We start from the raw sequence: 15,083 nt of genomic DNA on the forward strand, positions 1-15,083 counted from the left end.
TATAAAGGCGTTCCATGAGAAACTGACTTTTGTGAAGAACTCGTGTCTTTCTCCAATGAACTCTGTGTCTAGTGAAGATGGCATGAGAGACAAGAGTTCTTCACAAAAGTCAGTTTCTCATGGAACGCCTTTATAAAGAAGCATGTGAAACTCTACTTCATTCTCCTAACTTAAACAGATCCGACGGCTTACGTTTATCCCCTTTATGGGAGATAGTACTTTACAAATTAGCTAATCTTTCCTAACTTTTTATTGTATTAAATTTTTTTTTTTTTTTTTTTTTTTTTTTTTTTTTTTTTTTTTTTTTTTTTAGGAAAGTTATTGACCTTTTTAGTTATCTTACACCAGCTACTTAGGTGGCGCTTTTTGGAATTGTCAGTTAGTGTTTAATTTTTGTGCCTAATTGTACTGAAGATGCCTGTGACACACAGGCGAAAATTATACTATTAAATAATATTTCTACGTGAGTTTTTCCGTTATTTATTTGTATAGTTATGTCTACTCACGGTTTACCTCTTTTAAAACTTATTCTGTTAATGTTACTTCATATTTCAAGAAGTATTATTTGGTTCTATATATTCATTAAAAAAACTTTATATTCCTGAAGAAGTAATGCCACAGTACATAAGAAATCAGTAAATAAAAACTATTATATGTGGTCATACTGGATTTATTCATTAGGATGAACATCAAGCAGAATGGAAGCTTACTGTCTATATTCACTTATATTTAAGTACATTAAATTTAATCATGTCAATTCCTCACAACAATACTGAGATGATTTTTCATTAATCTTTCATTAAAAATTAATGAAAAATGCCAATAATCTTCAGAAATCCATGCTCATACATACATTTGCCAATGATGTTTTACACAATGGGCAAGAAGGCTGATGATCAAGACATCTATCTAAGCACATTCTGCAATAAGTGTGACCACATGGTGTTGTAACTGGTTGCCACAGCAGCCTAAAAGGATAAATAAAGTAATTAATATGCTAGTAAAGAGTTGTGTCGCTGCAAAGGCCATGGCATATCAAAATCTGTATGATCAATTAGCAACAAAAGAAGGACAGAGAAAAATTTACCAACTATCAAAATGTAGAAATAAAGCAGCAAAGGGCATCTTGCAAGTGAGGTAGATCAAAGAGGCTGAAGGAAGAGTATTATGGAGGGATGTGGACATAAGAAACAGATGGAGAATATACTTTGAGGAAAATGAGGAAAATGCGAGGACTCACAGAGTAGATGGGTAGCCTTCTGAAGGGATGGTGCGGAACATCAGTAGAGTGGAAGTGAAGGAGGCCATGAAGAGGATGAAGAATGGAAAATTGGTGGGCCCAGACAGGATTCCAGTGGAGGCATAGAAGGCACTAGGGAAAGAGGGAATTGACTTGCTGTGGGACCTGTTTATGAAAGTTTGCCAACAGGAAAATATACCCGAGGAATGGAAGGAAAGTACTCTTGTCCCCACTACAAGGGTAAAGGGGATGCACATGACTAAGAATTACAGAGGAATAAAGTTGATGTCCCACACAATGAAAATCCTAGAAAGGGTTCTTGATGGAAGATTGAGGAAGGAGGTGGAGATTGCAAAGGAACAATTTGGCTTCATGCCTGGTAGATCAACGACGGATGCTATCTTTGGGTTATGGCAGATGATGGAAAAGTATCGAGAGAAATAAAGGGAGCTACATCTGGCATTTATTGATCTGGAGAAAGCATATGATAGAGTGCCGAGGCAAGAAGTCTGGAGATGTCTGAGGGAGAAGAAGGTACCGGAGAGATATGTCAGGTTGGTGCAGGAGATGTACAGAAATGTGAAGACAAGAGTTCGGACCTGTCTGGGACAGACAAAGTTTTCAAGTAACAGTTGGCTTGCATCAAGGGTCAGCATTAAGTCCGTTTCTGTTTAATATTGTGATGGAGGTGGTGACGGAGGAGGTGACAGAAGACTCGCCTGGAACAATGTTGTATGCAGATGATATCTTGCTGTGTGTAGATACAAGAGAAAAAGTGGCAGCTAAACTGGAAAGATGGAGGAAAGTACTGGAAGAGAGGTATAAGACTGAGCAGAAGTAAGACAGTATATATGTGTTGCAAAGTGGACGGCGGCCAGGAGACAGATCTAGAGCTGGAAGGAAATGTCATCAGGAAGGTGAGGGACTTCATCATCATCAAATTCCTGCCATGTACCCTCAAGGGGTGTACAGGATATGACAGTACTACATGAAAAAATTACATCATTACTAACTTCCTATCTACAATTTTCCTCCAAATCAGTCTGTTACTTGTCAAGACTCCAACATTATCAGATCTTATATTTCTATCGTCTAAGGCACTTTGTACCGTATCAATCCACCTATATCTTGGTCTTCCTCTGGGTCGTTTTCCTGCCAACCTGGCAGAGAATACTTGTTTTGCTAATCTTTCCTCTCCCATTCTATTTAAGTGACCATACCACCTGAGATTAGCTCTGCTAATGCATTCCTGGATGCTGACAATGTCAAGTTCTTTCCTAATATTCTCGTTTTTAATATGTTATTGCCATTGATGCCATCTGTTCACGCCTCTAATCTTTCTCAGGACTCTCATATCTGCGGTCTCTAGTCTTTGGTCAAGTGTTTTACTTCTGACCAAGCTCTCAGATCCATAAGTTAAAACTGGTTTGAACACAGTCTTGTATACAGCTAATTTAGTGTTCTGACTAATTTCTCTCTTATTCCATATGAATTTATTCGATTGACTTCCCACCATACCAGCTTTGCTGATTCTGTTGTCTATTTTTATATTTAATTTACCATCTTCAGTAAAAATTGTGCATAAGTAGCTGAAATGTTTTACTTGTTCCACAGGTTCTCCATTAACAACACAGTTGACATTTTCAATGATTCTGCCTATTTTCATCGTCTTTGTCTTTTTATTGCTGACCTTCATACCATATCTATTACAACAGCTATTCAATTTAGTCAGAGAATCTTGCAGACTTGTAGCGGATTTATTTAGAAGTATAACATCATTCGCATAAAGCAAAGAGCTGACATTAACATCTCCAATTTTGATATCAGGTTTAATACCACTTTCCTTCATAATGTGATCCATATAGATAATGAATAACAGAGGGGATAATGTACATCCTTGTCTCACACCAGATTTAACATTAAACCATCTTCCTGTACTTCCTTCAATTCTAACTGCTGACTTACAACTCAAATAAAGACTAAGTATTGCTTGATATAATGCCCCTTTGACACCATATAACTGCAGCGTATTGAATAGCTTCTCTCTTGGCACCTTGTCATATGCCTTTTCCAAATCGACAAAACTTAAATACAGATCTTTGTTATATTCCCATGATTTCTCCACTATTTGTCGTAAAGTGAAGATCTGATCCTGACAGCCTCTATTTGGCCTGAATCCAGCTTGTTCTTCACCAAGCTTTTCTTCCACAATTCTTCTCAACCATTTCTCAAGTATACTTGCATAGATCTTGCCAGGAACACTCAGTAGGGAAATACCTCTGTAATTCTCACATTCAGTTTTATTTCCCTTTTTATATATGGGTACTATGAGAGCTCTACTCCAATCACCGGGAATTCGTCCCTCTGTCCAAGCTTTCTGAACTATGCAGTGCAGCCACTGTAAGACTTTTATGCCACCATACTTCAGCATTTCTGGTCGAATATCATCTACTCCTGCTGCCTTTCCACATTTCAAGCCTTTGATGGCTTTTTCTACTTCAAGTATGGATATGTATTCCTGACTGCATGCCTGGTCAGTGTTTTTTTTTTATCACTGTGCTGTCATCACTGCTTGTTTCATTTAGCAGTTTTTCAAAGTAATTACTCCATACTTCAAGGATATCTTTTTCTCCTGTTTTCATGTCACTTTATCATCTCTAACTCCTTTTACAGCACTCTTTCCTCCATTCCTAAGCTTCTTCAACAACCTCCAGAATATTTTGCCACCTTCTTGATATTTATTTTCTATATTCTTGCCAAAGTCCTCCCATGACTTTTGTTTAGCTAGTTTTACACATTGTTTAGCTTTCTTACATTTGTCTCTGTATTCTGCAAGAGTAAAAGCTGACTTATTTGCCAGGAACTTTTGATATGCTTTCTTCTTTTCCTTCACTGCCTCTTTAACTTCCTGTGTCCACCAGGGAGTTCTGATTTTTTTATCCTTGCACACAACCTCACCATATGCCTCTCTGGCAGAATCAATCAATGTTTTCTTCAGAGTTTGCCACTGAATCTCCAAGGTTTGATTCCTGTTCTCAAACTCTTTCATTTTCTTTTCAATAATCTTTCTGTATTTTAGTCTACAGTTAACATCTGAGAGCTGCTGAACTTTTATTCGCTTTAAAACTTTCTTACTGGTGAGGGACTTTAGATACTTAAGTTCCACAGTGGAAGAAGATGGAGGGAATGAGAAAGAAGTGGGATGCAGGATACAAGCGAGTTGGAGGAACTGGAGAGAGAGAGAGAATGGCTGGAGTGCTATGCGATAAGAGGGTGCCGATCAATCTGAAAGACAAAATCTATAGGACAGTAGTGAGGCCAGCTATGACGCATGCTATGGAAACTGTTGCCCTGAGGAAAAATAACATCAGCAGGATGGAGATAGCAGAGATGAGAATGCTTAGGTGGATGTGCAGTGTGACCAGAAAGGATCGTCTGAGAAATGACTATGTGAGGGAAACAGCGAAAGTTACAAACTTAGGAGCGAAGATACAGGAGGCAAGGTTGAGATAGTTTTATCATGTGATGAGGAGGGAGGACGAATATGTGGGAAGAAAGGTCATGCAGATGGATGTGCAAGGAAGGAGGAAGTGTGGGCGGTCAAAGAAGAGAAGGAGAGAGCAGGTAGAAGAGGACTTGAGGATGAAGAACTTGGATGTGGTGACAGCCCAAGACAGGAGGATGTGGAGGAGACTCATCATTAACAGCAACCCCACTTAAGTGGGACAAGTTGCAGAAGAGGACTATGCTAGTAAAATAACAGCATTCTAATATATACCACTTTAACTCTGCATTATACAAGAAATCATTTTTGATATTCTGTGTTCACAAGAGAATAATCATAATAGTATCCACATTTTGGTAGTCTTATAGGGTTTTTCCACACTAAATAGCATCACTAAATCACTTAAGGAATTGACAATGTAGATAAGAATATAAATTATATTACACTTTAATAAATATTTCCGATATTTTAGCAACATCACGTTGCCATCTTCAAAAGGAACTTACAAAAAAGGCACATGTACGTAGGCACTACAACACAGCATTACAACTATTTTGTTTGGCAGGGAAAATTCTACAAACAAACAGAGTGGACAGCCATGGGTTCACCACTCCCCCCACCCTTGGCCAATTTCTTTAAGGAGACCTTTGAAGAAAAAGCCTTATCCTCTGCCTCACAAAAACCAACCATATGGCTTCGCTACGTTGATAATGTGTTCGCTATTTGGCCACATGGCTCTGATACACTCTTCTCCTTCTTAACACACTTAAACAACCAACACCCCAAAATCAAGTTCACTCTGGAAAAAGAGGAAAACAACAGCCTCCCTTTTCTAGACACACACTAGTCACCCGCCAGCCTGATGGATCCTTGGTTTTCTCAGTTTATAGAAAACCCACCCATACAGGCAGGTACATTCACCAACAATCCCCCCACCTCAACAATATGGAGTGGTGAAAATACTATACAACAGGGGCAAACTAATCTGTTCTAACGACAAGGCCCTAAACACTGAACTAAATCGCATCCTCAACACCAGCCCCAAAAAATATTGAAACCAACAAACCACAACCCCCCCCCCTTCCCCCTTCACAACAAGACTACTCTAAATCCATTACCATTCCCTACATCTGAGGCACCTCGAAAAAAATTACCAAAATCTTAAAAAAACATGACTTGACCTCCTGTTACAGACCATACAGAAAATTGGCATTCCCTTATTCGCTCCACTAAAGACCAACCACTTCCAACATCTTTACATCCTAGGCCATCTGCAAATGCCCATAGAGGGTGCACCCCTAGATAGGACTTTAGTTTTACTCACTATTGTATTGTATTTGTGTGTGTGTTGTTACAAAAAGTTTTTTGTAATCCCTGAAGATGTATCTGTGATGGAGACAAAATATTGGAAGTATTAAAATTAATTTTAATCCTTTCTCAGTGCTGATAATATTCCATTAAACTTCCAACGTGTATTTAATAAGTAGCAGTTTAAGAGTATTTCATCCTCATGGATGCAATATCATGAGAAGCTGGAGTGTAGAAGGTATGGTGAAGGATGGACTGATAGTAATTGAGCAAGAAGTATATGAGAAATAAAGCAAACCTGATATTAATAAGGCAGTAATATTTCACAATATATCACTATGTCTTGAAGGAATACTTCCAGGAATTAATGACACCCTTGGCACACATGTTTAACATGAATCTTGCAACAGGGCAAGTCCCAAAGTGAAAAGTGGGAAAAATTGTTCCACTTCACAAGAGGGAGGAGGAAAAAAAAACTGAGGCTGCCAATTACAGGCCAATCTGTTGCTTAGAGTTGTGGTCAGACTGGTGATGACAAGGATCAAGAATTCAGTTGATAATAGTATTCTCTGTGATGGTCAGCAGGAGTTTGTTAAAGGGAGGTCATGTTTTAGCAATCTGTTTATGTTCTACAAGCTGATGAATTCACTGGATAAGGGAGATGTATGCAATGGTATATTTGGATTTTTCAAAACCTTGGACAGATTGCCACACAAGCTCTTAACTAAATTGAAATAGATGGGACTGAATAAGAGACTAGTGAGACAGATAGGTGATCAGATGTCAGATAAGTATCAGCAGGTTGTGTATGGAGAAGTGGTATCCCCAAAAAAAAAAAAATAAACTAACTAGCAGAGTGCCTCAGGAATCTGTTTTCAGGCCATTGTTTAATTTATTGATACTGGGACAAGCTTAATTAGAGATATGTAGCTGTTAGCAGATGATGCAAAGTTGGAAAGAAAACTGAGGAACAGAGCAAATGTTTGTGGCTTGGCAAGAGGATCTCAATAGATTATGTAAGTAGAGCTACTAGTTTAATATTGCATAGTGTAAGGCTGCTTAAGGGTCAAAGCCAAATAACTGGGAGAAGACCTCCAAATCACCTTTAAGGAATGCAGAGAATTGACCGGGGCTTCTGACTTAATGGTCCAATCCTCACCTTCATGCGGTGTGCAATGATAGCAGGTGTCTACTGTGTTTAAACAAATGACGATGGGCTGGCAATTTGGGACTTAGCCGACCAAATTATACTCTCTATTGGCTTGAATCACAAATGCATATGATGATATTTTACTCTGGCTGGGATGTTGCCTGGTTAAACAAGGGACCCTGGTGTTTTTTACTAGAGAACCAGGGCAAACAGCAAAAAGTCAGCTACTGGAACAAGCTCCAGCTCAACATCTAGAAGAATAAACCCAACATCAGAAGAACTAAAGATAGGAACCATTAATATAAGGAAAATTAATGGAAAGGAAATTGACCCTGCAGAGGAATTGGAAAAGTACCATATGGACATAATTGGCATTACTGAGAAAGAAGATAAAAGAACTGAGATCTTACTAAATAATAAGTATATGATGTAATTTTCAGGCAATAATGATGAAAGAAGGAGTAGCAATAGCATTCAACACAAACTATGAAGATAAACTTCTTGATTAGAAGGTGGTTTCAAGCAGGGGTATGTGGGTAAACTTCAAAATGGGGACATGGAAAATTTAACTTATTTGTGCCTATGGTTCCAAAGATAGCTCTTCCAAAAAAGAACTAGAGGAATTTGAATAATGAGAACAGCCAGCTGACAAAGAAAATGGAAAATCTGTTCCATGATGGAGATCTAAATAGCAGAGTAGGAAATGAATCCCATCAAGCATAAAAGAACATTTTGGGAAAATTTACAGAAAAGGGCAAAGCTAATAATAATGGTAAGTATTTGCTAGACTTCTGTTCAGGACATGGAATAGTCACTACTAACACCATGTTTCAACATAAAGATGTTCATAAATTCACATGGAGAGAAGACACAAGAAATCAGAAAACCCTCACTGACTAAGTCATTGTTGATAGCGATATCTTCATGCTTGCTCAGGATACAAGAGTGTACAGAGAATTTCATACTAGAAGTGACCGTCACTTAGTTTCAAGTTGGATAAAACTGAATATCACATTGAAAAGAACAATATGTAAGAAAGTTTTAAAAAGAATTAAAGTTCAGTAACTTTCACAAGTAAATTGTAGACTCTACTATATAAACATTATTGAAGAAAAAATGAAACAAATTGAAAACGATAACTGAACCTTAAAGTCTCAGTGGCACACTAAGAAAAAGACCGATTGATTCAGCTAGGGAGGTGAAGTTGTGTACAAGGATAGAAAATTAAAAAAACACCATGGTGGACACAGGAAGTTAAAGAAGCAGTCCTAGAAAAGAAGAAAGTATATCAAAAGTTCCAAGCAATAAGTCAGCAGATACCCTAAAAGAATACAGAGAAAAATGTAAGAGCTAAGCTACGTGTAAAAGTAGCTAAACTTGAGTAACGGGAAAACTTCAGTAGCACAGAAGATAAATATCAAAAAGGTAGCAAAATGTTCTGGAAGCTATTGCAAAAGCTCAAAAATAGAGGAAAGAGTACTGTAAAAAGGAATCAAAGATTATAAAGGTGACATGAAAAACTGAAGAGAATGATATCCTAGATGTCTGGAATAATTACTTTGAAAGACTGTTAAACAAAACAATGACAGAACAGTAGTAGAAAATTTCAATAGGAATAAAAAAAGAGGAGTACATATCAACTTGAGGTAGAAAAAAGCTATTAAAACTTAAATGTGGAAAGGCAGCTGGAGTACATGATATTCTACAAGAAATAATTAAGTATGGAGGTATAAAAGTTTTGCAGTGGATACACTGCATAATTCAGAGGGCCTGGTAAGAAGGTCAAATTCACAATGATTGGAGTAGAGCTCTCATAGTAAAAAAAAGGGAATAAAATAGAATGCGAGAATTACAGAGAAATTTCTCTACTAAGCGTTCCTGGTAAGATTTATACAAGCACACTTGAAAAGAGGTTGAGAAAGATTCAGGAAGAGAAACTTGAACAAGCTGGGTTCAGGCCAAATAGAGATTATCAAGATCAGATTTTGACTTTAAGACAAACAGTTTAGAAATTGTGAGAATAGGACAAGGTCTGTACTTAATTTTTGTAGATCCAGAAAAGGCATACTACAAGGTGCCCAGAGAAAAGCTTTTCAAAACACTACAATTATGTGGAGTTAATTTATTTCATATCCAAACAAGTGATACAGTAGAAAGTAAGTGGTATAACATTATTTACAACAAATTAGAATACATTACAAATGAAAACAGCTTAAATTTGGTAGATGAATTACACATGGCTTAATAAGTAAAATATGAAGAAAAAAGAAACTATAGATAAGTTATATACAATGACTTATCTATAGTTTGTTTATATATATATATATATATATGGTCAGATGTTCCTCCAGTATCTTGATATAAGGTCCTCTTTTTGTGCAAAGTGGGGTTAATGGAAACAGAGCAATATGTAGTCTATATTTAAGTTGTCAGTCTACAGTTAGAATTGAAGGAAATACAGGAAGATGGTTTGATGTAAAATCAGGGGTAAGAGGATGCATATTTTCTCCACTCTTATTCATTATCTGTATTGATCACATTATGAAAGAAAGTGGTATCAAGCCTGATATTAGAATTGGATATGTCAAACTTAGCTCTTTGCTTTATGCAGATGATGTTGTACTCCTAAACACATCTAGTGAAAGTCCTAGAATTCATTAACTAAACTGAATAATAGCTAACAAATTTGGCATGAAAATCAGCAATAAAAAGATCAAAACTAATGAAAATAGCAGGAGCACAGAATGTAGCCAGCAAACTAGCTACATTCTGAACAGAGATCCTATAGAACAAGTAAAATATTTCAGCTATTAAGACACAGTTTTTAGTGAAGATGGCAGGTTAAATCTAGAAATAGACAACAGAGCAAAGCTGGTGTGGTAGGTAACCAATTGAATAAATTTATATGGAATAATAGAGAAATTAGCCAAAACACCAAACTAGCAATATACAACACAGTGTTTAAACCAGTTTGAAGTTATGGATCTGAGAGTAGAGTTAGAAATAAAGTACTTGATCAAAGACTAGATACTTCAGATATGAGGGTTCTGATAAAAATTAGGAGAGTGAACAGATGGCATCAATGGCTGAATGCTGTTAAAAATTAAGATATTAGAAAGAAACTTGACATTACTGGCATTCAAGATTGTGTCAGCAGAGCTAATCTAAGGCCACTTGAATAAAATGGGTGGGAAAGGTTAGCAAAACAGGTGTTTCATGCCAAAATGGCAAAAAAGAGACCCAGAGGAAGACCATGGTCTAGGTGGGTTGATTCTATCAGAAGTGCCTTAGAAGCATGAAATTTAGATATCACAATATTAGTGTTCACAAGTAACAGATTGATTTGGAGGAAAATTGTTGAGAGGAAATTAATAATGAAGTAAACTTAATCACGTAGTGCTGTCATAGTAACCTGAACACCCCCTTGGATGGGAGGGGGGACATATCAGGTAATTGACAATGATCAGTACAAGATCTTGAAACTTGTTGAGACAAGGTTGAGATGCAGACAATGAGGAAATTTTTGAAGTAAGTTAAAGAGATGAGTGATGGTGGAGAGATACTTAAAGTTTAGAAGTCACACTGCCAAAATTGAAGAACATCATAATGGACTATGTCAATGCCAAAGAGGACCTTGACACAGAGAAGCAAAGAGGCTATGATTCCCTTATATAAGGCCATATATGGACAAACTGTGAGCAGATTTGGTTGCCTAGTTTTCAATGAGATGAAAACTAGGAGATGAGAGGGGTCCGGAGAAGGTTAACTAAATTCAATATTAGGTCTATGGAATGTAGGATATGAGGACAGACTATGCAACTTGCAAAGCCTTGTGAATCAAAATGCTTGAGATTGATCTAACATGATGTCAATATAACAGATGTACAAATTGGAAAGGTTGTTACCAGATTAATGTGGAAGAGATTTTTTATGGCATTGAAAGAACACGAGGCCATCCCTGGAAGCTGTATAAGGAGGGTGGGAACAAGGAAGGTGAAGGAACAGGTTCTTTTCATGGAGTGGATGGTGAATGAAATGCATTACCTGAAAGTGTGACTAGTGCAGAAATTGTGAATGAGTTTAAGGCACAGTTCGATGATCTTTTGGAATGAGTGTGAACCTCCCAAAATGAGTCTTGACTCCATGGAGATTTGATGTTAATAATATTGTTTGCTAGAAAGAGTGTTGACTATAATATAAAAACATAATGGCACTAAGCATCACTTTTCCTTTAAATGAAAGAAATAAAAAACCCTAAAATATTATATTTACATAATGCACATTTTTAACTTACCGAAAACAGAGTGAACAATCAAAATCTTTTTTATCCATCAAAGAAGGATCAGGTCTCCTATTGATAACTTTAATGTCCATGCCTAATGAAATCAACATACAATTTTAAAATATAGCACATTTCCAAAAATAAGTGTCTGAAAACATTAACAGCAATCAAATCAAATACATCAGTCGGATTAATCAATTCCCATTAAGTGACCAAAAAATTCAAGAGCAGTCTACAAAAGTCTTTCCGCAATTCAGGATATAATTCTCTGTCAAGGAAAGAGGAAGATATGAATATACTGTTGAATTAACTTCAATTACACAATTTGCTAATTAAGAACTACATTATAAGAAATATTATTATTATTTGTCAGCTCCAGGGAGTCCAAAGACTCATCGAGGGAGGGCATCCACTACAACTATGCTTCCACCATTCACAGTTCACCAAATGACCGCAACCAACTACATAAATGCCATCTACCGCCGACCACCACCACCACCACCACTAGTATTTCCAAAGACAATCACAAACATCCATTCCCACGGCGGGATTCGAACCCGCAGCCTCGTAACTGGTTAGCAAAAATTCCAGTAAAAACTGTGCATCATATTAAATATTCATATAATATTAAGTTCTCCACCATGCTTACCACCTTGGCAAAGTGATTATGGAAATCTGAAATGTAATTTATGTAGCATGTAGTTTATTAACTAGTTTTATCCAGTTAAAAAAAACAGATTAGTATCCTGGATATTTATTATTTTTATAATAAGTTTCATATATATAACTCTCAAGAGATTGAGTGAAAGACAAATTCAAACCAATATTTTTTTTCCTCACAAAATAATCATCAGTGCTGCTCTTTGTGATATGCATGCACAGATATAACCATGCATGTAAAATAATGCATCTTCCAATATGTTATATACACTGCAACTTTATCAGCAAAACTAAATATTAAAAAAAAGGCCCACATACACATCACAGCAGAAAATTCAAATCTAAACATCTTATAAATGCGAGTTCCACTTTGTCTCTGCAAAATAATAGATCTTTCCTTAGAACAGAAAAAATTTCACAGTTAATTCTTTTAAACATAATAAGCAAAATTTAATTCTCCATTAGCACTGAGTCACTGACACAACACACTAGATAACTCATACTTTCTTTCCTCGCAAAAACTGCATACAATAGTGAAATCTTGTCAGGTTCCCATGTATTCTGAATCTGTTTCTCCTTTAATGTTGCCTTTAAGCATGTATCACTCTTTTTTTTCTCCCTGAAAATATAGCACAACGATAAAGTTCCATTTTTTTTTAACTCCTGGAAACTCCTTCACTATCATTTAGCATTAAAAAAAGTTCATCTCTTGTTTCAGCAAAACAAGATTACTGCTCAATGTATACAACTGCCCATTACTTTGGAAAAACTATATAATCACTTCTTTGCAGTTTCTTTTCAACTTATCCATTAAAAAGAAATTCACCCAACTAATTTGGAAAAATTTCCCTCTTAATGATCTCATCCACCTATTTGACTTAACCCTAGAAAAGGCAGTTGTGGTTAAAGTGTTGGAAAGGCTGGTAAGAATCAGGATTAACAATTGGGTTGACAAGAATGGCATCTTTGATGGACAGCACAGATTTGCTAAAGGGAGGTCATGTTTTAGTAATCTACTTATTTAGTTCAATGAGGTGACAGCTTCACTGGACAAAGGAAATGAATACACAGTAGTATACTTAGATTTTGCAAAGGCTTTTGATAGATAACTGTATGATAAGTTGATAGGCAAACTAGAGCAGATGGGATTGGATATTAGACTAGTGAATTGGATTGGAGATTGGACTGATAGGTATCAAGTTGTGTATGGGGGGGGGGGGGGTAAACGATATCTTAGAAGAGGGAAAGTCACTTGTGGTGTGCCTCTGGAGTCTGTTTTAGGGCCATTGCTGTTTAATCTGCATCTTCATGATATTGGAGACATAACAGTTCTTTGATGATGATGCAAAGTTGGGATGAACAATGAAGAGTACAGCAGATGTTGTGGCCTTACAAAAATACTTGAATAGACTGAGTGAATGGGCACAGGAGTGGGGATACCAATTCAATGTTGCAAAATGTAAGGTTTTAAAATTTGGAAAAGAATGATGGTATGTAGAATGGGGATATACTGTTGGAGGTGGAGAAAATAAAAGATCTTGGGATAATGGTGGATAAGGATCTAAAATTTAGAGGACATATTGCCAAAATTGTGAGAACAACAACAAATTCTGACAACGATGCAGAAGATACTGACTTATAAAAATAATCTGGTTCCATTGTATAAGGCTTTGATACTGTGCACAAACTTGGTCACCTGGTTTTCAAAAGGATGAAGAGATGTTGGAGAAGGGTCCAGAGGCAACTGACCAAAATAGTTTCTGATATCTGAAATGTTGAATATGAAGAAAGATTGAGATAGGATTGAGAAAGAAAGAGTCTGGTGGATAGGAGGACGAGGGGCGATATGATAGCGATGTACAAGTTGGTAAGGGTTGTTATAGGATTAACGTTGAAGAGGTTTTTGCAAAATGGTGGGAAATTGAGAGAGAACAAGAGGTCATCCCTGGAGCTGTAAGGAGGGGGGGTGAGCAAGGGAGTGAGAAGCAGGTTCTTTTGCATGTAGAGTTGAGTTGTGACTGATTGGAGTGCATTGCCTGAGAGTGTGATGTCTACAGAGAATTTGAATGTGTTTAAGGCATGGTAGGATGAGCTATGTGTATCACAAAAGGGATCTTCTAGATGAGTCTGTGACTCCAAAAGCTCTTAGGATAATAATTATATATAGAAATATAGTATAAAAGTCCTTACCTTTACACTAGATTTCTCCCCAAAACTTCTATCTTCCAGAACATACTTTGTTTAATCAACTGATGCTCTCACTGTATCAAACTTCCTATTTGAAAATATGCTCTTTGTGCAAGCACACTACTGCCTGGCACAGTTAAATATGGTGGTAAAAATGAAAGTACTATAAAATCTCCATTAAGGCCAGGGTTTCTCAGTTGCAAAAACTAGTAGGAAAAGTTTTTTTTTTCTCCCATGAAGTTTAAGTTTTAGAAATAAAAATAAATTTGGAATGATTCCTTTTCTTTCTTAATATCAATAAATAACAAATAGTTTTCAACAGACCATACAAAGATTTCTTTATACAAATATTACTAAAGAAATACCAATCAAGAATTATAAGGTATTGCTTTTTTAGGTAAATGTTTACACATAGCATATGACAAATATACCCCCCCCTCTTTTGAGGAGGAGGTATAAAACAAACTGTGTTGCTAAACAGCAGATATTTTACAAATGATTCAAAAAAGCCCTTAATAAGACTAGACAAGTCAAAACATGGAAGTCAGATTAAATTAACTGAAGGAGGACAGGGTATATTTGAGCATTATCAGAAAGCATAATTGATGGATGGAATTCTGAATGAACTTAGAAAAAATAGCTTTAGCATGTTCAAATACCTGGTTGTACTACTACTGTAATGTAGTATCACAATCAGTATCTTTCTTTCTATGTATAACATAAGAATAAGGACAAGTGATGGAAGTATATC

At 36.4% G+C, this 15,083-nt stretch overlaps 1 protein-coding gene across 1 annotated transcript in view; it reads right to left on the reverse strand.

Annotated features, from left to right (window-relative positions):
• LOC150104235 (LON peptidase N-terminal domain and RING finger protein 3) overlaps positions 1-15,083 on the reverse strand; it is a 197,281-nt gene that overhangs the window by 87,088 nt on the left and 95,110 nt on the right. The window contains exons 6-7 of the mRNA XM_090396859.1: positions 11,498-11,579; positions 854-968 (exon numbers count right to left, since the gene is read on the reverse strand). Coding sequence (XP_090252985.1) covers positions 854-968; positions 11,498-11,579 — 197 coding nt within the window. The remainder of the gene's footprint in view (positions 1-853; positions 969-11,497; positions 11,580-15,083) is intronic.

Source organism: Typopeltis vanoorti, chromosome 8, assembly GCF_054136105.1.
Source record: "Typopeltis vanoorti isolate ZY-2024b chromosome 8, IOZ_Tvanoo_1.0, whole genome shotgun sequence".
NCBI lineage: Eukaryota > Metazoa > Arthropoda > Arachnida > Uropygi > Thelyphonidae > Typopeltis > Typopeltis vanoorti.